Source organism: Natator depressus, chromosome 8 (assembly GCF_965152275.1).
Source record: "Natator depressus isolate rNatDep1 chromosome 8, rNatDep2.hap1, whole genome shotgun sequence".
NCBI classification, from domain to species: domain Eukaryota; kingdom Metazoa; phylum Chordata; order Testudines; family Cheloniidae; genus Natator; species Natator depressus.
In genome coordinates, this window is record NC_134241.1 from 83,680,592 (window position 1) to 83,706,384 (window position 25,793).

Here is a 25,793-nt window from a genome sequence, read left to right on the forward strand (position 1 = left end):
TGACATCACATTTACTTAAAAACTTTGAATCTGCACCTGAGGACCAAAAAAAGGTTTTTATCTATGAACTGGCATCAAAATATTCTCAGAAATCACCTACTTTTGATAAGAATCACCCTCTTACCAAGTGAAAGGATACTTGTCAGGAATCTGTCAAAGAGAGGGACCAGGCTATTTAAGATCCTATTGGGAAGAAAAAAATTAATGTACTACTTAAAAGGAAAGGGGATAATGCAAGTCTATGAAGTAGAGGTAGAAGATGAAAAAGGATGTTAGTTCTTCATTTCAGTCTTTTATTTTTCTGTGTCTTCTGCCCCTTTGATATAATTCCAGCTGCTAAACCACCATGGAGGAAAGACACAGAACAGGACAAACTAGTGCAGTAAGATCAAAATGAGGACAGGACTTCAGCCTCCAGTGATTCTAAGATCAGGAGTGAAAATCAAATACATCATCTGATAGTATCTGAGAAATAAAGATGTTGATCCTGTACACATGGAAACTGCTGATCAGACTAATGTGAGATTCATATGAGTTGTTGAAAAGATGTGATTGCTAAAATGAGACCATGGAACCTGAAACCAGAAGTGCACAAGTGGACAGATCACCAGAACAATCCACTAACACTCAAGTTTGTCCATCTGGAGAAAGAAGCACTCCAAAGACACTGACGTAAATATTGAGGGATGCTAACTGATCAATATCTAAGTCCGATCATCAGTCTGGTGAATGTGCCATGGGGCTAGCCTCATGGTTGCCAGATTCCATAACAAGTACCTATTTCTGTACCTTATCCTGTATTCTATCCAAGATGGATGTAATAGTGGTAGATGAAGTGATATCGACTAATGGTGAGGATATTGCCCTCAAATGTTTTATGGTTCTATATAATTTATTATGGCTGTTTAGGAGATTTTTTTCACAATAGCTCGCCCTATGCTTCATGTTTTGGAGTTTTATTGTTGCACCATTTATCATATAAGAATTGTTATAAGATATAAAATCTTTGGGAATTTAAACTGTTCAGAACTGCCTCTCTTGTTGGATAATGGAGCCACTTTTGTCACAAAAAATTCTTGCTGAATGTGAAATAATCTTAAGAGATGCAGATGTTTCCACCATCAGTGCCAGCAGCTGTGAAAGATGACAGAGTCGCCTGAGAACAACTGTTAGTAGCAGTAGTCTATGAGTTTCATAATGCTCAAAGTCAGATGGCTGGACTGAATGTTCTATGGGTTAATGGCTATGTCAGGCCAACTTTACATTTATGAGGGGGTAGTGTAGCTCTCATAAAGAACGCCAGCAGTCTGTCCCTGTAAGGATTGGAGGCCAAAGGGGACACTTGGGGAAGCAGGATGTAGTTGTAGTTTGGTGGGTGGTCAGAGATTCAGCAGCACTGCGGTTTGTGCAAGCTGTTTGGTGAGGTTTTTATTTTAAGTTTAATAAAACTCCAGTTTTAAAACCATCCCTGGTCTGGGAGTGTAACATATAGTTTACCTAAATCAGGACCAAGTATGGAATACAGTAATGACCCTCCCCAAGGAGGGTGACTAACCGTTGATGATAAGCCAAAAAGGGTAGACCAGTCATTCTCACACTTTTGTATGGGTGACCCCTTTCACACAGCAAGCCTATGAGTGAGACCCCCCACCCCTTGTAAAATTAAAAACACATTTTTTATATTTAACACTATTATAAATGCTGGAGGTGAAGCAGGGTTTAGGGGTGGAGGCTGACAGCTCTCAACTTCCCACATAATACCCTTGCAACCCTGAGGGGTCATGACCCCCAGTTTGAGAACCCCTGCAGTAGACTAATGAATAATAGGATGAGAGAGAATGTAGGCTGAATATTACGATAGACTTCCCTCTGAGAAAATCCAGAGGACCGTACAATAATCTTCCAAGAGAAGTCACTGAGCGGCAAGGGCACAGTGCATTACTCATTTAACACCAGAATGGACAAAACATGTGATAGAGTAGGGATCAATCCTGCAGGCAGGCAGGAACTTAAATGACGTGGTAAATCTTTGCAATTGACTTGTGCTTCCATAACATCAGTCTACAGGTGTATTTTCCCCAAAAGCAGCAACGAATGACTAGAACTGTGAAGCTAGGATATGTTTACACTGCATGACTAGAACCACATTTACTGGAAAAAAAAATCTGTAAATTGTTTTCAAGGAACATGCACTCTTATCACAAACATACTCCACAGTGTGGGGATATAAAATTCCAAGTAATTTGAGTAATGTAATATTGTCTGTGTTAGATATACTTTGTCTGATACACAGTTTTAGTTCCTCAGCCACTAGAAGTAGAAGAGATCTTTACCCTGCAAAGGCACAAATTGCCAAAGTGTTGGTTGAAGCACACTGATACCTGCTATATTCCTCTTATCTAGAACGACCTTGGAACAACATAAGCTGGCATGTGCAATACCCGGCATACATGCTTAGTTGGAGCCTGTTGCAGAATGTGTCACTCACTCCTGGCTCCACTTCACTGTAAAAGGTAGCTTTAGTTAAAGCAATGCCTACTAGGGCAACACTTAAAGAAAGGCAGGGGGCTGAAGGGGCAATTAAAGTTATCACTCTGCCACAGAAGTCTTATTCTCAAGAAAGTAGATGTTAGATACAGGTATATCATTTCATTCAGAGCCTCAGTCCAGAACTACATCCACCTTACTGCTGCAACCCAAGGCCACTCATCTGCAATCAGAAATGCCCATTGAGAGAGTATAGTGTGGCCTAATGTTGGGGACACTCACTGTAGAGAGTTGGCGAGAACAAAACATCTGACCCCGATAAGTGATAAAGAGTTACTGCGCTATCGTAGCATCTACTTTATCTATTGAAAGGTGAGACTTTTTTCTCTTTGGTTAAAAAAAAAGAAAGAAAGGAGTCTAAAGCAGCAAAAATATAAACCTGCAGTCCAGTGTGAATCAGTTTATTAAGTTTATACACACACGCTGGGGAAAAAAATAGTATGATATATTAACCTCACAAACAGCAAATCTAGTTTTTTAGTTTTCTGTCACTAGATGTCACTGTTTTGGGTGAAGGCTCTCAATGTGCGTAGCTAAACCAAGTGGATAATTGGAATAACCTATTCTGGTTGAAAGAACAGGAGTACTTGTGGCACCTTGGAGACTAACAAATTTACAAAATCATCCTAATTGTCCTACTGTATTTTCCACTGCATGCATCCGATGAAGTAGGCTGTAGCCCATGAAAGCTTATGCTCAAATAAATTTGTTAGTCTCTAAGGTGCCACAAGTACTCCCATTCTTTTTGCGGATACAGACTAACACGGCTCCTACTCTGAAAATCTATTTTGGTTGGTCTTTCCTGTTTAAACAGAACCATTTAAAGATAACTAGGGCAAAGTTTTCTTAAAGAAACTAAAGATTTTTTTTAAATTGCACTAGTGATTTGATTTATTCTGATTTGAGATTTTGAAAGATTAAATTACCAAAATATTGTTTATGAAAAGTTTGTTAAGTTATTTTTTGTCTTCTTTTGGGATTTCTAGAACAGCCAAGAGTTTAAGAAAATAGAAAAGAGTTAAATATTTAAAAATTAATAAAGTCAAGAGTGACAAAAAAAATTCCAAGGGACAATACATTGAGATTAGCTAACAAATCACAATAGTGGCAGCTACGCAGGGCGTTAAGTTAAAATTTTGGCAAGGGATAGATTACTTAGAACAAACTTGCAAGTCCCTCCCCCTCTCTATATCTGTAATTTGGTTTAAGATTTCAAGATCTTCAGAGCTGGGAATGACTCTTTCCCCCTCCCCTCTACTTGTCTGTATAGTGACTAGAAACCATTAGGTGCTCAGAGCCTACGCCTGCTCCTGTACAATTCAATGGTGCAGGATCAAGTCCTCAGTTTCTTAGATACTGAAGTAGAATATTAACACAAACAGCGTAAGTATTTGTGCAAAAGAGTTAAAAGTCTGCACCTTAAAAAAAGCATAATTCCTTTTTTAACATTAAAAACTGGTATGTTGAATACTATAAACGTATGGGTCATGATTCGTCTGTATTACACAGCATCAGCTTCATGACATTTTCTATAATGCACTGTTTTGACTGGCTTAAAGGTAGGTGAGTCGTGGTTTAAGGTGGGTGCAGGAAAGAGGAGGATAGGGAGAAACTAGGCAAAGAAGGACGGACAAGTGTCTCTAAGAAGAGTTTTTCAGTTTTTCTGTTTCTTCCCACAGAGAAGTTTCATGAATTTTCTCTGCCCACAGCTCTCACATGACTGCCCTTCCAATAGCAGGAAGCAGCAAGGGGGAGATCTTTCCAGAATGAGGAGAATACAGCAGTAAGGGCAACTGAACACCAGTGACCGCAAAGGCCAGACCTTCTTCTCAGGGAGGCAAGCACTTCACAGTCCAGGCCATAGTGAGGGCTTGAATTGTGAGGAGAGTTCTCCTCAGCAATTCTGCCAGACAAAAAGATGGTAGGCAGCTGGAGACATTCCGAAACTAGTGGCAGAACAGGGTGCAGAATTTGCATGTTCAAGGGGAGGCCTGCAGAAGGCAGTGGCTGCCCTGCAAAGCTTGAAGTCTTGCTGGAACTGCCAGCATCCACTCCATCATTTTTCTAGCCTTGCATATAGACAATTGCCCAAACAATAGCAGCAGCAAATGTGAATTCCCCCTCTGCATAGCCTTTTGACTTGCGTGTGAGCTTCTGAAGCTAACCCCATTTCACTTCAATGAGATGGTGACCACTGAAGTCAACACTAGAAGCTGCTTCAGCAATATCCTCCTGCTAAACCAGATTACAGTGTCTGTGCTGTTTCTCATTTACTTCACACGCAGGGTATGAAGTTGGTTTTGAACTGGTCTTCGTTCCCCACCCAAAAAGGATTACCTAGTATTTTTCCCCCTCTCCACAGAAGATACTGGGCAGTATTGTGCTCTACAGTGCAAATATGCGTTAGTTACAATTTCATTTTGTGGAATATGTTTGAAATATTTCAAACAATGTAAGCTTATCAAAAAATTTTTAAGTTAATTGACGTTGCTGCCTAATCCTGGGGGAAGGCTAGAGTTAACTGCATCATTTAGGTCTAATGTGCCTACGTGTACAAGGGACATGGTCTGAAAATTGAAGATTAAAACTGTGCTTCCCTTTATAATTACTCATCGTTCAACCATAAACACAATAACGTGTTTGTTTAGCATGCTGCAACAGAGGGTTTATTCAGCTCATTTTGAAAATATTTGCAAATGAAATTTATTTTGCCAACTCACAGACATAAGCTTTAAAGTATAGGCTGTATATAACTCAAATACAGGTAATACTTTTTATAACAATAACTTACGGATACAAACTAATGATAAACTACAATTTCACAAAGAATTGTAAACATTTTGCACAATTATCAGTCCTTTCTTTTAGGCAAAGTGCTCTTGATGATGAATAAATTAACAAATACATAACTAGAGTGGACTACTTCCAGACAATACAAAAAAGGTGTTTAATAAGCCTTGTAAACAACATATAGTTATTTATGCAGAATCCATAAAAGTGTCTTGCAGGCCAACTATACTTCCGTACTTGGGCAGCAAAATGGTCTTGAAAATGCTTTGGATGTTAAATAAAAAATTAACATTAATATCTTTCCAACGATATTTTAATACACAATAAATGACTCTTAAGAGTACATCCTTACTAGCTTTTATCCCTGAAAGAAAGGAATTAGGTGTGACTTATTGGCAGTTGTGTCATTGAATGGGGTAGCAAGGGCTGGAGTCCAAGTGCTGTAGGTGAATGAGCTACAAAAATAGAAAGATTTATTGGTCAACTGCATTGAAAGTAGAAAACATTGTAAGCTAGTAAAAAAAACCCACTGTACTATGATGACCGGGCCACAAGTGAGCTGCACTAATTCCACTAACCTCAGCAAGAGCTCTTCTCTAGCACAATGGTTCTCAACCTTTCCAGACTACTGTATCCCTTTCAAGAGTCTAATTTGTCTTGCATGCCCCAAGTTTCACCTTCCTTAAAAACTACTTGCTCACAAAAATCAGACATAAAAATACCGAAGTGTCACAGCACACTATTACTGAAACATTGCTTACTTTCATTTTTACCATAAAATCATAAATTGAAATGTAATATTTATATTCCAGTCTGGGTGATACTTGAACCTGTTTTTCACTTATGAGCCTTGTCTGAAGCCAAAGGTCCGCCGCCCGGGGCTGAAGCATGTAACTTAGCTACGCGGGGCCCTGCTTGTCATCCCTTAATGCGGACCCTGCACTTGCCACCCCCCTAAACCCATCCCATGACCCCCTGTGGGCTGCAACCCCCAGGTTGAAAAAATAAAAAAAAAAGCCCCACTCATCTAGATGAGTTGAGTACCCCCTGGAAGACTTAAGTACCCCCAGGGGTACACATATCTCTGGTTGAGAACCACTGCTTTAGGACAGTTACAGGATCTAGCCAATTTTAATGGCATTACAATTTTTTCCAACTTCTTAATTCTGGGTCACAAGCTATTTGTGCCATTTCCATTCATGCATATTATCCTGCAGCTTGGGAATAAAGCAGACTGATGCTGTCTACATGGCAGATGTAACCATGTTTCCTGAGATGGTTGCAATACAATTGTTCCCTAACCCAATTACAAATATGGTTCAAATATGTGTTGTAGACTTGTGTGTGGCAACTGAAGTCCAGCCTACATTACAAATTGGAACTAGATTTTGGTAACCTGGTTTGGAGATCACTGTAGTAGCCAGGTTTCTCTGTATGCCAAATGTGGAGAGAGCCTTAGTCTGCAATGAAGTTGCTAAATGTTCCACTAATCTCTAGTACTCCTTTCAAGTCTTCAAATACAAATCCCAAACTAAAAATGTCTACAAATCCTGAATTGGAAAATAAAGTATTTAGAGTAAACACTTTTTCATTTAAGATTAACTAAAAATGAGCAATAATTACATTTTAGAATGAACAGCAACAAATCAAGTGTGTTTAATATAATTTCTCATCACCAGCACTATTATTATGTGGAAAGTACACAGTGATCTTTATATCCAAATCCTCAGCTATGCTAGTACAAAGGGAGCAGCCACAGCAGTAGGTAATAGATAGGGCTCGACCAAATTCACCACCATGAAAAACGCATCATGAACTGTGAAATCTGGTCTTGTGTGTACTTTTACCCTATACTATACAGATTTCACAGGGGAGACCAGTGTTTCTCAAATTGGGGTTCCGGACCCAAAAAGAGTTGCAGAGGGGTCATAAGGTTATTTTAGGGGTGTTGCAGTATTGCCACCCTTGTTTCTTCACTGCCTTCAGAGCTGGGCAGCTGGAAAGTGGCGGCTGTTTACTGGGCAAGCTCTGAAGGCAGCGCCCCGCCAGCAGCCGCACAGAAGTTGGGGTGGCAATATGATACCCTTACTTCTGCGCTGCTCCTTTCAGAGCTGTGTGGCCAGGGAGCAGCGGCGGCTCAGGGCTCAGCTGTGTGGCAGCAGTGCAGAAGGGCGGCAATACCATACCATGCCATTCTTACCTCTGCGCTGCTGCTGGTGACAGCACTGCCTTCAGAGCTGGGCTCCCAGCCAGCAGTAAGGGTAGCAGTACCGCAAACCCTACCCTGCATAACCTTGTGACCCATCCCCCCAACTCCTTTTTGGGTCAGGACCCTTACAATTACAACACCGTGAAATTTTAGATTTAAATATCTGAAATAATTAAATTTACAATTTTTAAAATCCTCCGACCGTGAAATTGACCAAAATGGACTGTGAATTTGGTAGGGCCCTAGTAATAGGTGTTAAGAGATGTTAGAGAGAGAATACTGGAAATGAAAAGTGATAGTCAGATTTCTTTACTATACTATTATTTACATTACCTAATAAATTCTCTTGCTTCAGCTAAAGAAAAGTATTGGTATTTTGTACTTAGATCTGAAGAGAATTACAGTAAGTTACTGTACCTACCGTCCATGTAACTATGTAGAGCAGTTAACATTGTCCCATCTTGGGGTACATATGCTGAGTATGCCATTTCTTCTAACATTGGTGGAGACAGCCTAGAGGGCTGAACTGCTGTGACAGGAGCAGTGGATGAATGATTAGGACTAACATGTTTCTTATGGCGTGCTCTACAGTTTTGAAACCATACCTGAAAAGGAGGAAAATGTAAATCATGTTTGATTGTATTGAATTTTGACATTTAATTTAATAAAATCCTCAAGTTTATAGTTCAGCTGAAGCTAAATTCAGTGTCACAGAGCACATGGAACTAGGACTAGATCACCATTATATTGCCGACAAGAATGTTGAAATATCCTTGGTATGCCAGGTTGGATTTTTTTTTAAAAGTAATCTAGCCTCCATTTTTTAAAAGTTTGCACCCTTTAGCCAGGGATTATAGAAGTTAGCCATTCTTATAGAAATATTCTGTGAAGTTTTTAAGCCAGGGATGAGTGAAAAGGGAAAGGAAAGCCCTTACACTATGGTTGGATCATAGTGGTACTGTTTAATTAAGGGGTCCCCCAGACACAAAGTTTGGTTCTGGATTTGAACTTCTTTACATTTTAGATAGCATGAGGATAGGTTTTGTCTCAGGAGCCATATCTAGGCTGATCAGTAGATGACCTCTAAATCTTAGTTAGTGTTTGTGCAATGTATTGCAGCAGCTTTGAGGGACAGTGAGTAAATGCAATGAAATCTTGCTCAAAAATGAAATCAGTAAATTTCATTTTTGTCTCTAGCAGATTTTGTATCAACATAACGTATTCAATGAAGAGATACAATACACCTAAATGAGTTTTATGTTAAAAAAAAAAGTATCTCCCACCTAAAGTATGTGATGAAAAATGTACTGTATGCATCTAACAGATATGGGTGTCCTAAACAATCTTTGCTCAAAAGATTTGATCTGCAGTTATGTTTGAACAAGCAGATTAGATCTCTTTCCAACTAAGGAATTAGCAATTTTCTTACTTGCACTTTGAATAACTCAGATTTTGTATAACTTGGACTTTGTGTTAGTGAAATAACTTTAGTAGTCACCTGTATCACACGCCTGCTCAAGCCTGTTCTTTCTGCCAGTTTTTGGAGTGTTTGTGCATCTGGATTGTTGTCTTGAGCAAACTGTGCTTGCATAACCTGAAAAGGTAAGAGGTTGGTTTTTTAAAAATTAAGTATTGTAAGTACTCTAGCAAATCAGATATTATTACAGGCTTCTCTCAAATTTGTGGTCATATCCCTTCATTAATGTAAGGGAACGATGCTCTTTAACCCCCAAGCACGTTGTCCCAGTTTATCTTTTTAAAATCACTATCTTCAGAGATAATCCCTTACTCTGAGTAATAAAATGGCCACAGACACTTAGAATTGGAAGAGGCATTTTTCTTTGTTCTGGTTTGCACTAGTCCGGGGGTGGGGGGAAGAAATGCAGGTAGAACAACTGCACTAGAGGGGGATTATGGCAGAAAATTCACTGCAGACTAACTTAAATGTTGTTGGTAGATAAAGCATATAAACTGCAGACCATTGAATACATAGTAAGGGCACAGAATGAACTTTCCATGGTTGACAGGTTCAAAAAGATCAGTCTAGGTCTTGTGTTCTAAAGAGGATTCCCCACTTAATCCTTTTCCAGCTGCCCTGAAATATGTATGTAATTTTGAAGTCCTGAGTTCATGCCACATTTACCTTTAATCCATCTCTGAATGACACACAGGCTGCATATAACAGACCTACTACTGGCTAATCTCACTAAGCAATACCAGACATAGCTCAGCATAGGATTAGGGTGGTATGGTGCAATGTTTTGAAAACCTGAGCATTTGTCATTAAAAATGAATGGCATCTTTTGCAAAAACAGATATGTTTAACTTGTGTCTTGACTAAATTCTAATTTTGCCTAAATTCCTCCAGCAGCTTCAACTGGAAAAGAAATTTTCACTTCCTGTCCTAAACTGTGCATCATTGAGCAGTTTCTGTGTTTTACCCTTAGAGAATGACTGCATTTTGGTAGCTGGCAAATAATTCATATGCTCAGAGACAAACTATATAGTTTATAAAGCACTTTGGAGTCCTTTCATATGAAAGGACTCCAATTATAAAGGTGTTAGATTAGGAAAATTCTCACAAAGTGAAACTGCATGGCCCTTTGCTGGTGATTCTGTAGCGGCATAAAGGAAAATTTAAATTTGCTCATTTTTGGACTGTGGGGACCAATGATGTGTTTGCCATGTACGTATTTGCAAACTTTTTCATAGCGGGGACCAAACCGTTTCATGGACCACTTCCTCTCTCGTTTCCAATTTCATGGACCAACTCCTACCCTATCGATAGTACCATAAAATTCCAGTGGCAACTGCAGCAGTTGCTTCCATTGAGAAGCGTGGAACAAAAGAGGCCCACAAGTGTTTTGTCTTTTTTGAGGCAAGTTAATCACACTCCCCCATTTGGATATTAATTTAACATCCCCTTTCCAGGTGTTGTTTCTCTTAGTTGGAAACAATGAGAAGAGTCAGCCTGTTACCATCTAGCTCTCCATGGACGACAGTTTGTAAATCGGTGTGGTACTGCTAGATGACACTTTTGTTTCATATGTGTAAGGGAACATTTGTAGGTTAGATGCAGTCTAAACTAGAGGGTTCTCTTCTTAGCTCTCCAGTTCACGTAAGAAGCTCGTTGACATCTTGTAAAGGTGAATCCAAAGCAGAAGTGGTTTATCAAGATTTAGGACAGCCTTAGAAACAGAATCACCTCTTTACTACATCATATAGCCCTCATGAATGCCACCTTGACTATATTCTCCAGTCCAACACTTTAGGTACAGATAATTATCCACTCCATTTGACCCACACACCAGCATTTAGATTTGCTAGTGAGTTTGCTTTGAGTATGAACAATAGAATCCAGAGAATAAGAGCCTAAGAGACTATCGATAAAGTACTTTGATTTATACATATTATCTTTTGAATTGGTTGTGGAGATAGATGTGGTAATATCCAATGGGCAAAATCATTCTTAGTCAATTTACCCATCCCTCTAAGATTTCATAAACTGAAGCTATAAACCTGAATCTATTCCATAATTTGACTTAGCTCATTTACAGAGCTAATATTTTACATCAGCAGCTATTTTCTAGTTTGTCTTAAATAGAAACCCATTCTGTCACTCAGAGTTTTATATGAAAAAAGAGATAGTTTCTTACTTGTTAATTGGGTTCTCCATGTCCCAATATGCCAGCCCATATTGTGGGTATAAGTCCTCCTACCAGCAGATGGAAACAGGAAAAAAGTAAAGCTCTTGTGAAGTCAAAGTTTGTAAAGTGCTTTGAATACAGAGCACTACGTAAGAGTCAATTACTAAATTATTCCTCCTATGAAGGCAGTTAGCTGGATGAACCTCTTCAGACTTCCTGAGCATTAAAAATTCCATTCTGTTCATATTAAAATTCCATAACAAGTTTAAGGGAGAAATTAGTCCCATCTTCACCAACACGAGAGATGGCAGGGTGGGATACCTAGGCTGATCGAGAATACTACCTCTCAATTTTCCACCTATTGAGCGTGAACTTGAAAAGCACCTTCCAATTCCAAAACAGACATGTGGTGGGTACCAAAGAAGAACAGATGGATGGATTACAACATCTATAAGCCTAGACTTCCAAAAATGCGTTTCTAGAGGCTTCCCACATCAGGTCTCTCTAGTGATATAAAAAGGTATGCCACACACACCCAGGTAGTTGCTTTACATATTTCTGGAAGAGAAACATTCCCCACACCCCCAGTCTCCATAAGAGCGCCTGTCAAATTATTCTGAATAGGAGACAAAGCTATCTATACCTGCCACCATATGCTGCTTCAATGTAGTTTTAAAACCAGAGATGACAGTGAAGCTGTTCTTGGGGCATTCACAAAGGATCTGACTTTCTAACTTAGAGTTTTCTTTAGATTTAGATAGAAGGAAGCCTTCATATGCTTGATATAAAGATAATACTGCATGTGTTCTTTCATGGCTCCAGAGAGAAACTTTCTGACCCAAGAGGAAAGACCAAGCAGGGCTACATGCCTGGTGGGATAGAGCAATCTGAGCCCAGATCAAAAGATCGTACCTAAGGAAGAGATGGTGATTTAGAAAGAAGCATTAACTCCAGAAGCCAAGGACAATGCTAAATTTAGAAAATGCAATCTTCGAAAAGGCTCTGCCCATCGAGGTTAAGGGCAAAAGCAAGCTAAGGTTGCCTTGGATAGCAAAAGTCATTCAATCCTAAATCTAATGGGCCCTGAAACCTGAAGAACATTCCTCTCAATCATCCTGAGGAACTAGGATACCAATCATTTAACCTGAAAAGGGGCTTAAAGGTTTCATTTGCAGCAATTCAGAAGGTGCGCTGATTAGCGCAATTCCTATTCTCTTGGTGGGCTCTGGCTCCAGCTCAGCCAGTTGCTTTGGATTTCAGCATCTCAGCAATGTGAATAGCAGCAAGAGAAGGGAAATTTCTTCTTGCCTAGAACAAGAGTACAAGATACTTCTGTGTCCTCCTCCCTAACATTGCTGATATATACAATCTACATATTGCACTTCTGTTTGGATTATCACTCCCTACTCCTTCAACTTGTGGCAGAAATGGCAAAGTGGGTTTTTGACAGTGGACTGAGAAACAAGTCTCCACCAAGAGCCAACAGCCACATTACTACGCCTTGGCTTAAGTGCTTCATGTCCGTTACTACCACTCTCTTGGGCTGTTCTAGGGGCAATTCCTACTGAATACTCCCTTTTTACAACTGCCAGGGAAGGAGGATAGGCTGGCCAGACAGAGCTCAGATCAAGGCAGCAGAGAAGTCAAATTTAAGAGTGGCTACATGTAAAAAGCTTGCCAAGCATGCTATATCAGGCTGCTTCTTTAAGGAGTCCATACCACCAATAAGAACACACTAGGTTAGAACTGTGAAGCACCTGTTAAGGAACTGAATCATATCGTCGGTTTCAGAAACTGAGTCTGCAAAAGAAATATCTGGCTGACCTGAGTATCAGGCCTGACCTAAGATAGACACGAACTACTGAGCTGAAAAAGATTCTCAATCATTTGCTTCAATTTGTCACCCAGAGTTCCCAGAAAAGACTGCATCCTACTATCTACCAGGTGCATATATGCTTCTGATTCTATCTGCAGCAACCTATCATTCAGGTCAGGGATGACAGAGTATCTCTCCTTCCAGAGAGCCACAGTAAGGAGTACCATTTTGTCTTGGCGATTCTGGTATTCGCCACAGAAGACAAGGCCCTAAATGTTCAGTGCTGACCCAGAATGAAAAACAGAAAGAGTGTGTTACACCATGTGCCCAATGGGAATGTGCACAAATATGAAATGAGACACAAAGGGATGCCACCATTGTAGCCTGTAGGAGCTGGAATCTATTCCTGCTGTTACCCCTGTAATGATGGGGTTGACACTGGTCATAGATTTTATCTTGAGAAGGCTAAATCAGGTTTTTCCTCAAAGATCAAATGATCTGAACTATTCTATGACTGAAAAGCTATTTCTTTTCATGGGGGATAGTGACCAGTGAACAACTTCACATCAGAGACCTGGTCCAAAGCTGTAAATCTTAGTGGGCCATAATCAAGGCAGTCACGATGCTGGAGGAAGCCCTAGTGACAGAGGAGATTCAGCCAGCCAGCCCACTTTAGAGCAGACTTGACCACACAAGAGTTTTGATTCATCACCCCCCACAACACGCACAGTCTCCCATCTGTTCATCATAAGAAGTATATCCACTGACTGAGCTGGTATAGAGGGATGTTGGAAAATGCTTCATACTATACAGTATGTCCAAACCAAAAGAGTAAATTGTGACCATGGTATTCTCACACTGCTTAAGTTTCAAATACACTCTTTCAGTATTTAACTTTGCCCTGACCCCACCCTCTCTATGAAAATTTTTTTTTATCTAAAATAGGTAGCACTGAGTACTGAAATGAAGATTCTGAAAAATAAGCCAACATTCCACTCTGAAATATAGAGGAGAATATGCTTTAATAGGTAGAGTCAAGATCTGAACGTTTTGGAAAAAAGTCACTTATTAAGGAGGTGGGGAGAAAAAGCAAGGAATATTCACTCGACAGTCATTAATACTCATTTTGTAGGTCACATATATTTACAATCTTCAGTATACTTAAACATACCAGAGAGAGATTGGTCCTTCCTCCACGAAGGACAAACCAGCAGAAAGTAGTTCAATTATTGCACCCCCTTCGCCATATAAAATAAGGAAGGGTTAATTTGATTGGAGCCAACCTGAGAGTTCCTGTTTATGCTGATGTGAACATAATACTTTCCAATTCGGAGGACACAATCTTGATGGTCATTAAAAGGCAGATTGTGGTGGTATAATGACATCTAAAACTCCAACACACTAGTGTCCTGAGAAGTACATTTCCTTTGTATATTTTTCATAATACATAATTCTGAAGATATTTTTTCTTTATTGCAATTATGCATAGTGATGTAAGCATCTGATTAAATGGATTTCATCAAGCAGTCATACTAGATCAACATTTTGGTTTCCACTTTGCACAATTACTAGCTGCCCTGAGGGAAACAAAGCTAGAAGAGGAACTATTTCATATTAAACTGCTAAAGCGAACAAAGTATTCCAGAAACATGCCATGTCTTGATAATTTGTTAAATAGTTTAGAACAGAGAGAATAGTTTGCTCATATGTAATTATACTTATATTAATTTTCAGTCAGTCATTCATTGCATAAAATCTTTATGCATTTCTGAACTGTGTCCATTTTCAGTGCTCACAATGCTGCCTCTACCTGGAGTTGATCCGCTGTGAAGCTGGTCCGAGCTCTTTTTGCTGGTTTTGGATGACTAACATCTTGTTCTGTTAGTAATGCTCCTTCCACACTAATCCCATTCCCTGATGTGGGGGGAAAACAAAACCAAAAAAAACTGTATATTGATGATTCAGAATGATATTAGTCATAAGTCACACTACTCTGGAAAAGATTTCTAATGTTTGTTAGCTGGTTATTATGGAATTGTACAATGGGCCCTGTTTTGTTCAAAGTTACTTTGGTATTAATTTGGAGTAGTTCCATTGACATCCAGATTTCACGGACATAAGAGAGCAGGATTTGGTCCAGCATTACATCAACAATGTCACAGACCAAGTGGATAAGCTAGACATATTTTACTTTGCTTTTTTTAGAACTATAGAAAGTGAGTTGAACATATTAGAATAAAAGAGTTAAATATATTGGGTAGTTTGAACATTATTAAGCATAAAGGTGCATGTATTTCAACTAAAATAAAGCTAGAGAACTGCTTTTCTTATAAAGGAAGGTGAAATAGCAGCAAATTTAGTTAAGGCTAAATGACAGTCAAACTAGGAATTTAATAAAAGCAGCATATTACCATTTTCAACTTCTCTTTTTAGATTGTCCAACATACAATCATAATGTACTCTACAAAGGACTTTCTCTTCAACCAAAGCAAACTCCTCTCCAGTGGAAAGCTGTCTTTTGCAGGAGAAGCAGGCAAAACATGCTAGGTGATACACATTTCCCTTAGCCCTTCGGACCCAGTCAGTAGAATGGATGTGCCTACCACAACGAGAACAACGGGTTCCATACCGCCTACAGCAAAGAAGGGAAAACAAAAGGCTAAGTCACAGAAATAATCATCTAAAATATGACCGTCACCCTAGGAAAATTAGTGACAATTTTGATGGGGAAACAGTCCACGGGATTCATATAAGTGCACTGACTCTGTTTAGTGATTAGATGACAGTAGAATTTACATTGTTTTTCTGGGGAAAATTTTAAAAGTTTGCATCTGGTTGTTTTAAAAACAGGGCTAAAGCCCAATTACAAGTTTAATTCTTTCCTTAAGTCTGAAGGCAAAATATTCATTTAATCACTGAAGTGGAATCAAATATTCACTTATCTGCCGCTGTCTAAATACCCCTTTTAATCCATTGTCAACTGTCTCCCTATCCTATTTATCTCGTGTTCTATGACCTCCCAGTTATCCAAACATAGTCCACATAGTTATCCAAACATAGTCCATAGCCCAAATAATTTGGGTCTTAATTCTATTGTATGTAACTACATAGTTCAGCTGCTAACTGAAAGTTAAAACAGAGAAAATATATCTAGAAAGCTTCTAGAGGGAAAGAGATTAGATTCCAGGAAGTAACATGGGGCGGGGGGGGGAAGTACAGCATCTAGTTTTGCTATAATTTTTAGAAGAACTTCAAATATCCAACTTTATCTAGAATATGGAGATAAATATTTTCCCATCAGAATCTATTTTCAAGAGGAAAATAGTGACTAGAATATATCTATAATAAACATGGATATTTATTCTTTAGGAGTACATGTGACACCAATATCTTCAAAAATGGATGCTTAAACTTAGGCTATAAGAAACCTAAACAACTAGCCTAGTTTTTCAAAAGGGCTGAGCACCCATCAATATATTTTAAATTACTATTTAGTTTAAATTATTCTCTTTTGGTATTAGAGCAGTCATCAGCTGATCAGTTTATTTCACAGTTGAATATTTCCTACCTGCTTTGGATTTCGGGTGAAATCTTAGCTCCACTGAAGTCAATGGCAAAGCTCCCATTGACTTCGAAAAGATGCCAGGACTTCACTCCTGATTTTGTCAAGTGCAAATTCCCCTCAATTCCCTTTGAAGCCAGTACAAGTTACCATAACCCACATCTCACAGAATCATACCCTAATCTTGCACTGTGTACACACCTCTGAAACTAACTGCTCATACATCAACACATTATAATTATGGGAACATGCTGCTTACAGGTTGCATGGAAATACAAAACAGCAAAATATTATTTAAAAAAATTAACACTTTTCTATGGTGTCCTAAGGGTATAGAGGGATGTTGGAAAATGCTTCATACTATACAGTATGTCCAAACCAAAAGAGTAAATTGTGACCATGGTATTCTCACACTGCTTAAGTTTCAAATACACTCTTTCAGTATTTAACTTTGCCCTGACCCCACCCTCTCTATGAAATTTTTTTTTGATCTAAAATAGGTAGCACTGAGTACTGAAATGAAGATTCTGAAAAATAAGCCAACATTTCACTCTTAGGACACCATAGAAAAGTGGATATAAGTCCTTGTAACACAAGAACATCACAGCTCTACTTTGTAGTCTTGAACCAGCACTATTAAAAGAAAGTATTAATCTGATGACTTTAGGGTCTGTATTATTGTAAGGGCCTTGACTTCTATTGTGGATGGTTTAGTTGCCTCACGGGCCTCAACAGTGAGGGATCTTTTCCATAAATGCTGTAGTTATTATATACAACATGGCACAAACTGCTTAAGGTTTCCGCAATCCCTTCTTAAGGCAATTGAGACTCTGGAGCATAATGACTGCTGAAAATAGTGAAGGTGAAAGACAATTTAAATACCAGCCTAAGTGAACGTCCGGGTGTCATATTCACTTGTCACCTCAGAAAAATGAGCTCCATTTTTAAGAGTCATATGATGTACCTGAAATAATCAAGTTTGCAGAAAATATCTTTATCTTTGATGTAGCAGCTGGTATGCCTTCCTAGAGAGGTTCTGCAAACACTGCACGAGAGACAGCGTACATGCCAGCAGAGATCATTTACCTATGAAAGGGAGAAAGAAGACGACATACTAATCTGGTAGCACAACTGTGAAGGAGTGTTTTTGATTTATGTAAATAGGGAGGCAAAAGTCCATACTTTTGCCATATGTACCACAGACTATCAGCATATACACCATACCTAATCAAAGGCTTTATTTATTTTTTAAAGCAACACATTAGGATTCTATAAAATAATGTTCCACATTTCATCTATGTCAATTAAGACCTATGCTTGAAGTTAATAGAGATCCTCAGTACAAGCTTCTGTGGTTTTGTGTTTAAAGCATGATAATGGGAAGTAGGGGATCTGGGTTCTGTTCCTGGCACCAACACAGACTTCTTATGCCTAGTTCTGCTCTCACACCAGCTGAGTAATAAAACAGAATTTGGCCTCAAGTGACTTTGAAAAGTTATCTAACCTCTGTGCCTCTTTCTTTTCCCCTATCTGCAAAAAGATCTGACTAACAGAAAGCACTAAATTCAATTGATATATAAAGTGCTTTGAGATTTAAGTTCAGAGAACGTGTGTCAAATAAAACAAGCCACGAATTACATCTCAACCCCTTTGTTTTACCAACTGAGTCTGCATTCTTGTAATTAAGTTTATGGGCTAAGATTTTCAAAGCAGTTTAGGACTTATTTCCAGATGATCTAGGGGATATATCAACCATTGTTTCTATAGTTTAAAATATAAAATCTATAATGCAGTTTGACTTAGGTCTGGTCTACACCTAACACTTAGGTCTACCTTAGGTAAAAAATTTCATGTGCTGTGTGATGTGGTTAAGTTCATCTTACTTCTCCCCGCCCCACAGATGCAGCTGGGTTGATGGAATTCTACAGTGATCGAATAACCCCTTTTGTCGCTGTAGCAAGTGTGTACACTACAGTGCCGCTGCTGCACTTGTTGTGTAGACATACCCTTAATCACAGAAAGTGAAGAGTAGGTTGTCAACAATTCTGAAAAGCTCTATACATTTTTATTATCAATAGTCTATTTAGTCTTTTGGCAATATAAGCTGTTTGTCTATAATGTTAGTATTGTGCATTTTGTATTTATTGTGCATTTGATCAAGTGCAGAACAGATTTTCTACATTGGTCTCATTTAATATTTGCAAAGACAATAAATCAGTGTTGGTTTCTGACCAAATTAAATGTTAAGGACTCCCAGTTATGATAAAAAGTAAGTAACATTGTGGATAATACAACATTTTAATGAAAGTGGCAACCAAGCAACAAACTAGTTCAGAAATGTGCATTCTCAGAGCCAGATTCTAATCTCAGATACCTCAAACAATGAGATCTTCAAAATCTGTTTGCTGCGTGCAGTAGAGTAGCAGATCTGATATAAGCAGCGTTGTGTCTTTAGTCAAAGATCAGAATGCTGCCCTAAGAGTCGTAGTTGACTTATCACAATAACCTACAAAATACATGTATGCATATGAAGGATGTTTTGAGGAGAAAAACTTCAGCCTGTTATACTAAAATATAAAGTTGTTTGCAAATTGTCCAGCATTCTCTCTCAATATATAATCATATTGGCAGCAGTCTTTATTGAAACACAGACAAAACAAATTGACAGATTTATCAGTACATCACAATTTAATGCTGATCTACACCTCTCAATATCCTTTTCCATGGTAAGAAAGTACCCTGTTGAAAATGGCAGTCAGCAATTGATCCTCCCAAGCCAGGCTGAAAATGGTTATACTGCTATTGGAGGTGGAACAAAAGCATCTGGGCTGAACGAAGTCTCAATGGCTCTAGGGAAATACTTAGAAAATTTTCTTAGTACAGACCATTTTCCACTATTGCTAACAATGGTTTTGGCTTTACTAGTGTTAGTAAACCCTGGTGTAGATGAGCTGCTAGCGTTAAGCCCCACGTCACATGAAACTGCTCAGAACAAATTTAAACAACATGATGCTTAAAATTCTGGCAACAGCCCAGAGCCTATTTATCATAGGGTTCCTAATGCTGCTAGCACTATCCTGTAGAAAGGACAAACCACACTTTAATTGTCCTCAATATAGTGTTGTCCCATCTACATTCCTATTTAACCATATACTGAACAGTGATTTAGGAGACCCATTGGTAACAACTACTGTCAGCAATGTGTCAGTTTCCTAGTGTAAATAGGAATAGAAAGAGTCAGACATCTGAGTAGCATGGAACACTGGATACGTATATCTATTTAAAACCCTCTCTCATGTAAGTGGTACAGACTATTCATACTTGCAACTATATTCAGCTTCTACCTAAATTGCAAATTCTGCAGTTTTTAGACAGAGGAAAACTGATGCTCAGAGTGGTTAAGTGACTTATGCAGAGCATCACTGGGAGTCAGAGTTGGTAAAGCTGGGTTCTAATCCCAATCCCACCATACTTTAGCCACTTAAGAGCATTATTACCAAGAACGGTTCACAAAAGGAGAGAGGGATTTCCTAGAAGGAAAGATGAAGTGACATTCTTTTCCAGGTACTTTTCCCTCTATCTAAACCCATCAATGAATAATAAAGCAGCATAAATATATAATATACATCCTCTACCCTTACCCCTCCAACCCTCAAGACAACGTTTGAATTGAAAGGGCGAACAGAAAGTGTAGAGAGAGAGAAGAAATTTAAAATGCCTCAAGCAGTGCTACCTGTTCTGACAACGTTTTGAGAGCGTTGGGTAAGTGGTTGTTTATTTATGGAGCTTATGGAGTCAAGTGATGAAGTGACTTTTTTTAAAAATGATAGGTAAATTGTCTAACCTCGTGGTTCTGGAAAAAAGCTGGAAAGCCTGACCCGAGTGCACCCAAAAGCCTCTAACCCAGACCCAAGTGTATCCTAAAGGCTCTAACAAGTTTTATTTTTAAAAGTCTTGTGGTTTTGTAACCAGTCTCTTGATCTTTTAAGATCTGACTCATGATTTTTGAACACTTGAGATTGGTAATACTGCTCCAGTGCAATGTAGCTCCTTCTCCCACTGCAGAAGCTACTAAACCATACCAAGAGGTTTAACTTATTTCTATAGCTCAAGAACAGTTCTGAAGAGCAACTTTACTTTCAGAATGCCAAAGTGCACAAAATAGCTTATTATTAGCTGCTGACAATGTAACTGGCATGATAGAGGACAGGAAAAAGAAACTGCCCATGGCCTGAGCAGCTTACCAACTTATTTTTAAAGAAAGTGTTTCCTGAGGCAACATATTCCTGGAATTCCCAAAATGCTAGAATTCTCTCAAAGTAGCATCAACAATTTGCCTTTCAGCTAAAGCCCCCCCACTTCCTGTAAACACTTACTCATGTGCTTAATTTTACACATAGCAGTAGTCCCATTGGCCGCAATGAGACTGCTCTCACATGTAATGTTAAGAACATACATGTCTGCAGGATCAGGGACAAATATCAGAAAATAAAACACCAGGCTGCCAGTTTTTTGGGGGGAATGGACGAGGAACAATTGTCTAGAATGTGTGTCAAGGACGAGGCAAATTTCATTAGGCCGAATTAAGTCATTCATAATGCAGACAGACTGTACAGAACTTCCATATCTGTGCAGCTCCCTGATCAAATCCATTCCAACTTCAGGGCCAACTGTCAGCAGCGAACACATTTTTAAGACTTTAAATTCTGTTTACACCCAGTGCTCCCACATTTATAAAATTACTTGAAATATTTTTGCTAAACAGCCTTTTGTCTGTTCTAGACAAGGCCTAAATTGTGGGTAGTGTGGTATTTTACTTTGTGAATATGCATGTTAAACTCCATGGAGTTCAGACCATTGGTTCTCTATTGAACAAATCATATTTAAACTCAGGTTAGTGGTTGGTGATTTGTACCACATTATTCACATGTCATTCATCACTTACAAAGTGCACTTAGTAGGGCAGCTCCACAGATACTAAATGAGGGATTACTGTACTTTGCATAACCCAGCAGCACTAATAACAAGGAACAAGACTGTGAATTAAGCACCCCGGTATTTGTGGTTGAAGTGAAACCAGTAAAACTCATATATAAATAGTGTGGCTTATGGAGAGATTGTTCTGTACTAGATACTGTAAATTCTCAACACTTAAATACAAAATATAACAACTCCCTTTCTAACAGTTACTGATTGGTCAGACTGAAATCAAAGTGTATGATGATTTTTTCAGGGTACTTTCACAATACAGGTAGTTACATATTTAATCATTTTATTAAGATGATGTTATTAACCAACCAAACTGCTCACAGAGGTTCCCATATTAGCAGCCATGTGCTTTTGATGTAATTTGTTTTTATGCAATTTCAGATCTAGTTCTGAAACAATGGGAGTTGCCCATTCAATTAATTTAAAATACTTCATATCACAAAACGTTAACATGTATTTTTTGTAAGACACCAGGGGTAACTCAATGATATCAATGGGAGTTTTGCCATTAACTTCAGTGGGGCCAGCATTTCACGGGACCTGGGTATTATTTTGCAAAGTTTTAGACGGATGCAATTTGAAATGGCCAATACATGAAACCATGAAAAATGAACATACTGGGTTTTAACATGGTGGTAGCAAAACCAAAGAGAGGACACTATTTTACAGTTTTCAAATTTAACAATAGATCGCTAGTAAAACTTATCTTTTCCAGAATGGAACAGTTCAAGGTGAAGACAGAAGGGCAAAGAAACTCCGCGTTTTAGGTTTTGCTGATCATAAGATACAAATGGTGAATTGTTTGAAGTTATTTTACTAAATGCAAAAAAGTCGATAGTCTCCCGAGTCAAATTCCTGATAGGATTTCAAATGGAAAAGGCGTTGTATTCTTGCCGCTAAGGATCTGTAAAGGTTTGCATCATAGATCGGGGACAAGGGAGGGAGGGAAAGAAGCAAACCCCCAAGAACCATTGTAAAAAGAGAGAGAGGCGGTTTCAAAAAAAAAAAAAAAAAAAAAAAAAGGAAGCGAAATTATTCACTGAGCGCTCGCCACATTACCAGCCTCCCCTGCCCAGCTGCCGAGCCTGAAGCGCGAGCAGCCCGTTGCTTACGAGGGACCCCACACACCAGTTTGCACCAAGAGCCAGATACTCGGATGAAACTAATCAGGATGTTTCGGCCACAATCTGTGTGGCTCTCACATTGGTCCCCCCGGCGCTGTGTACGCCAGGGAGTAGCGGGGGGCCACATTCGCCTCCAGCCTAACGCAAGCCTGGGAGAGGACTGGGGTGAACCGGGCGCGCGGGGGGCCAGCCGGTCACCCCGCATTTAACCCGGCTGGGGAGGCGATCCCTGCCCGGAGGGGCACTGCAGCCAAGGCAGCTGGTGCTAACGAGCTGGAGCCGGGCAGGGTTCAAGAGGGGCGGGCTCTCCGCTGAAGCCAGGGGCGCCCTCGGACTCCAGCCTAGCTCGGGGGGGCCGGCGCTGCCTGGGAACCGCGGAGCTCCAGCTCCCCGGGTCGCGGCGCGGCCAGGCTGGCTGGGCCCGGCCCGGCCCGGCGCGCACTCACCTTGAGCAGGTACTTGTCCACGATCTCCAGGCCGCAGCTGCTGCACAGGCACTTGCTGGGGGCGCAGCCGGAGGCCGAGGCCATGGACCGGGGCGAGGAGGAGGGGGACAGCGGGGCAGAGGAAGAGCAGGAGTCCTCGTCCCCTGCTGCCTCAGGGCTCACCTGGGGGAGAGCGGGGGGCCTGTTAGCGCGCTCGGACCGCCCCGCGCCGCCCTCTGCGCCCCCGCCGCGCGGGCACTTACCAGCTCCCCTTCCCCGGCGCCTTTCCGCCGCCTTCCCCCCGCCGGGGCCGCCGCTCTCCCGCACTCCTCGGCCATGAGCCCCGGGAGCTGCAGGGGGAAACGGGAGAGCTGAGCGCGCCGCAGCCCCCCACCCCCAGCTCCTCCCCGGGCGGAGGAGGCCACCTGGAGCCGGAGGCGACGCCCGCGGGCTCCTATGGGGGGGCAGTGGCAGCGAGTGCGCCCGCGGTGCCCTAGGAGCGCGCCTGACCCCCGTGGTGGGGGCAGAAGGCTAATATCCTTCCCCCTCCTCCAGCCGGGCTGGGGGGGGGGGTGTTAGTTCTTTAATAACGGCAATTAAAAGGGCAAGGCTGGGCCGTGCAGAGCGGCCCCCGCGCTGGAGAACCCCGAAGGGAGAGCGCGTTAATGGGACACTTGAAAGCTAATTACAGCGGGGTTTCAGCAGCCTGGCGTTTGTTCCGGGGACGCTTTGAATGAAAAGGCTTCGGAGTCAAGGGAGCTAGCGGCTCTTCGGGAAACTTGCCGCAATTAGAGCCGCCAGTGACTTACACTCGTTTCTTTAAGGTGTAAATTGCCACTTAAGAGCTCAATAAGAGACAACAGTTGAGCTCCTAAAGGATTATTTTTAACCGGCGCAGAAAGCCGATCCAATAATGGAAAATATCCAGCTGAATTTAATGTGGTGCCATTAAAAAAATCGCACCTTTGTTCAATCGCGGGTCAACGTTTTTTAAAGCAATACAGTCGGGAGCGCTATTACACAAATCCTCCCAGCTCTACGGACACGTTGCGTTTCGGAAAGTGTGTGTGTGTGTTTGTTTTGATACACACACCCCACAGTTACTTCCTAGTTTCCCAAGCTTACTGAAATCACCCTACAGCTACGGGGGGAAGGACAGCCACTTTTTGGTTCCTTAAAATGAAAAAATGTAAAGGTTAAATCTTCGTATATACATTTAGTACAAATCTACAGATCAGCGGATCTAATATAGCTTAAAAATCCCGAAGCCTTGAACATTCACTACGCGAGATAAGTTTCCAATCAGAATTACTATCTTCACAGTATCATTCCGGATTTTTTTTAAACTTTGAACTAAACATGGAAGTTTCGCTCTGGTCATAATAACCGCGAGCTCCTGAATACTTTAAATATTCCTAAACAAGTTAATGGTCAGAGCCCACTTCTCCCTCTCCCATATTAAAAGCTCGGTCTCTGTTTTGTGGGTACACATTTGCCAAACTAAGGTCTATTTAAGATCACCAGCTTTTACAGCGTTGATGACTTAAATGTGGAGTACTAGCATCAGTTTACAGGTTTAATGTTCAAACTATCGTGCTGATTTGAATGTTCATTTATCCAGACTAATTTAAAGGCCCTAATGGGTCTAAAAAGCTAAACAATTCCGCCCCCCCCCCCCGGCCTCTTCCTCTAGACGTGCTTCGCAAATTATAATCCACTGCCACGTCTAAAGAAACTCGAAAAATTATGGAGCCCGAAGGTTGGTAACATTAGCCTGCATCTCTGAGAAACCGACCACTCGCCTTCCCGGCAGCGCTTCTGGGTTTTGCCTAGGATCAGCTCACCTTCTCAGTGGAAATACCAAGCGCAGGAATGTCCTTGTCTTCTAGTTTACACACAAACATCGGATCGCTCTTCCAATACATGGCACTGCTAGGACCTCTTATCACATACCAACTCCAGAAAGGGCAGCGCTTCCACCGACAGAGAAAACACAAAAGCACCTTTGAAGGGCGGAAAAAAAAGCACAACTCCAAGGCCCGTATGTTACTACTACTTGCAAGGCTTGTCTTAGGATCCAGTTCCCAACTTCACTGATGTGAGGCCCTTCAGAAAAAAAAGTTTTGTTTTCAAGTGGGTGGAACCTCGCAAAGAAAAAAAAAAAAACAAAAAACCTTGCAGCCTTTTGCTGGCTTTCTAGCCTCACCTCCTTGTGTAAAACCCGCCTTCTGTACATGTTAAGATCTTTATCGTTACAAGCAAACTTGCTCCAGATTTTTGCTCTTTAAAAAAAAAAAAAAGGTGCTTTTTTTTTTTTTTTAAAGCTCCGTCTTCATCGTTTGCCACAGCTTCTCCTCCAACCCTAAACAAAGATTCAGGTTACACCTCTTTCTGTACTAACAAAGACGCCAAATATCAGGGAAAGCAAGAGGATGTGTGAACTGTAGGTTTCATCTATTCTACTGAAATCCGAAGCCCGAATATGTTTGTTTCGCCCACAGAAACGCAGCAGAGTCTAAAACCACCTAACTACGCTCTGTTCTTACCCATATCGCCAAGTTCCTATCGGTAAAAGCTTTCTCATTAAGATTAAAAAAGGGAACATCTGAGCAGCCTAAAGCTTATGGCATTGCTGTAGTTTTGAAATCAAGCCTACAAGAATAAAATGTGTTGCTAATTAGCGT

General features: G+C 40.4%; 1 protein-coding gene across 4 annotated transcripts; it reads right to left on the minus strand.

Moving 5' to 3' along the window:
• Positions 1 to 5,244: 5,244 nt before the first annotated feature.
• LHX8 (LIM homeobox 8) lies at positions 5,245 to 25,386 on the minus strand. 4 transcript variants are annotated; one of them, XM_074962259.1, is made up of 8 exons: positions 24,954 to 25,382; positions 23,131 to 23,292; positions 17,536 to 17,657; positions 15,421 to 15,641; positions 14,820 to 14,923; positions 9,045 to 9,140; positions 7,968 to 8,151; positions 5,245 to 5,601 (listed from the first exon to the last, which is right to left on the minus strand). In XM_074962259.1, the coding sequence occupies exons 1-8, from the start codon at positions 25,032 to 25,034 to the stop codon at positions 5,561 to 5,563; spliced, it is 1,011 nt and encodes a 336-aa protein (XP_074818360.1). In that variant the 5' UTR covers positions 25,035 to 25,382; the 3' UTR covers positions 5,245 to 5,560. The 4 variants fall into 4 exon arrangements, with proteins under 4 accessions (XP_074818360.1, XP_074818364.1, XP_074818359.1 ...); XM_074962263.1 differs by lacking the exon at positions 24,954 to 25,382 and adding an exon at positions 23,373 to 23,459 and having other exon boundaries at positions 5,245 to 5,792; XM_074962258.1 differs by having other exon boundaries at positions 5,247 to 5,792; positions 24,954 to 25,378.
• Between the last annotated feature and the right edge of the window lie 407 nt (positions 25,387 to 25,793).

What these genes read in the sequence shown, in the direction of transcription:
- LHX8 (XM_074962258.1), bottom strand. Translation starts at nt 25,034, where the DNA reads ATGTATTGGAAGAGCGATCCGATGTTTGTGTGTAAACTAGAAGACAAG. An exon ending in TGCAAACTTGATTATTTCAG is followed by an intron (nt 15,642 to 17,535) that starts GTACATCATATG and finishes TCTTTGCTGTAG; the next exon opens with GCGGTATGGAACCCGTTGTT. An exon ending in AAAAAGAGAAGTTGAAAATG is followed by an intron (nt 14,924 to 15,420) that starts GTAATATGCTGC and finishes CCCCCACATCAG; the next exon opens with GGAATGGGATTAGTGTGGAA.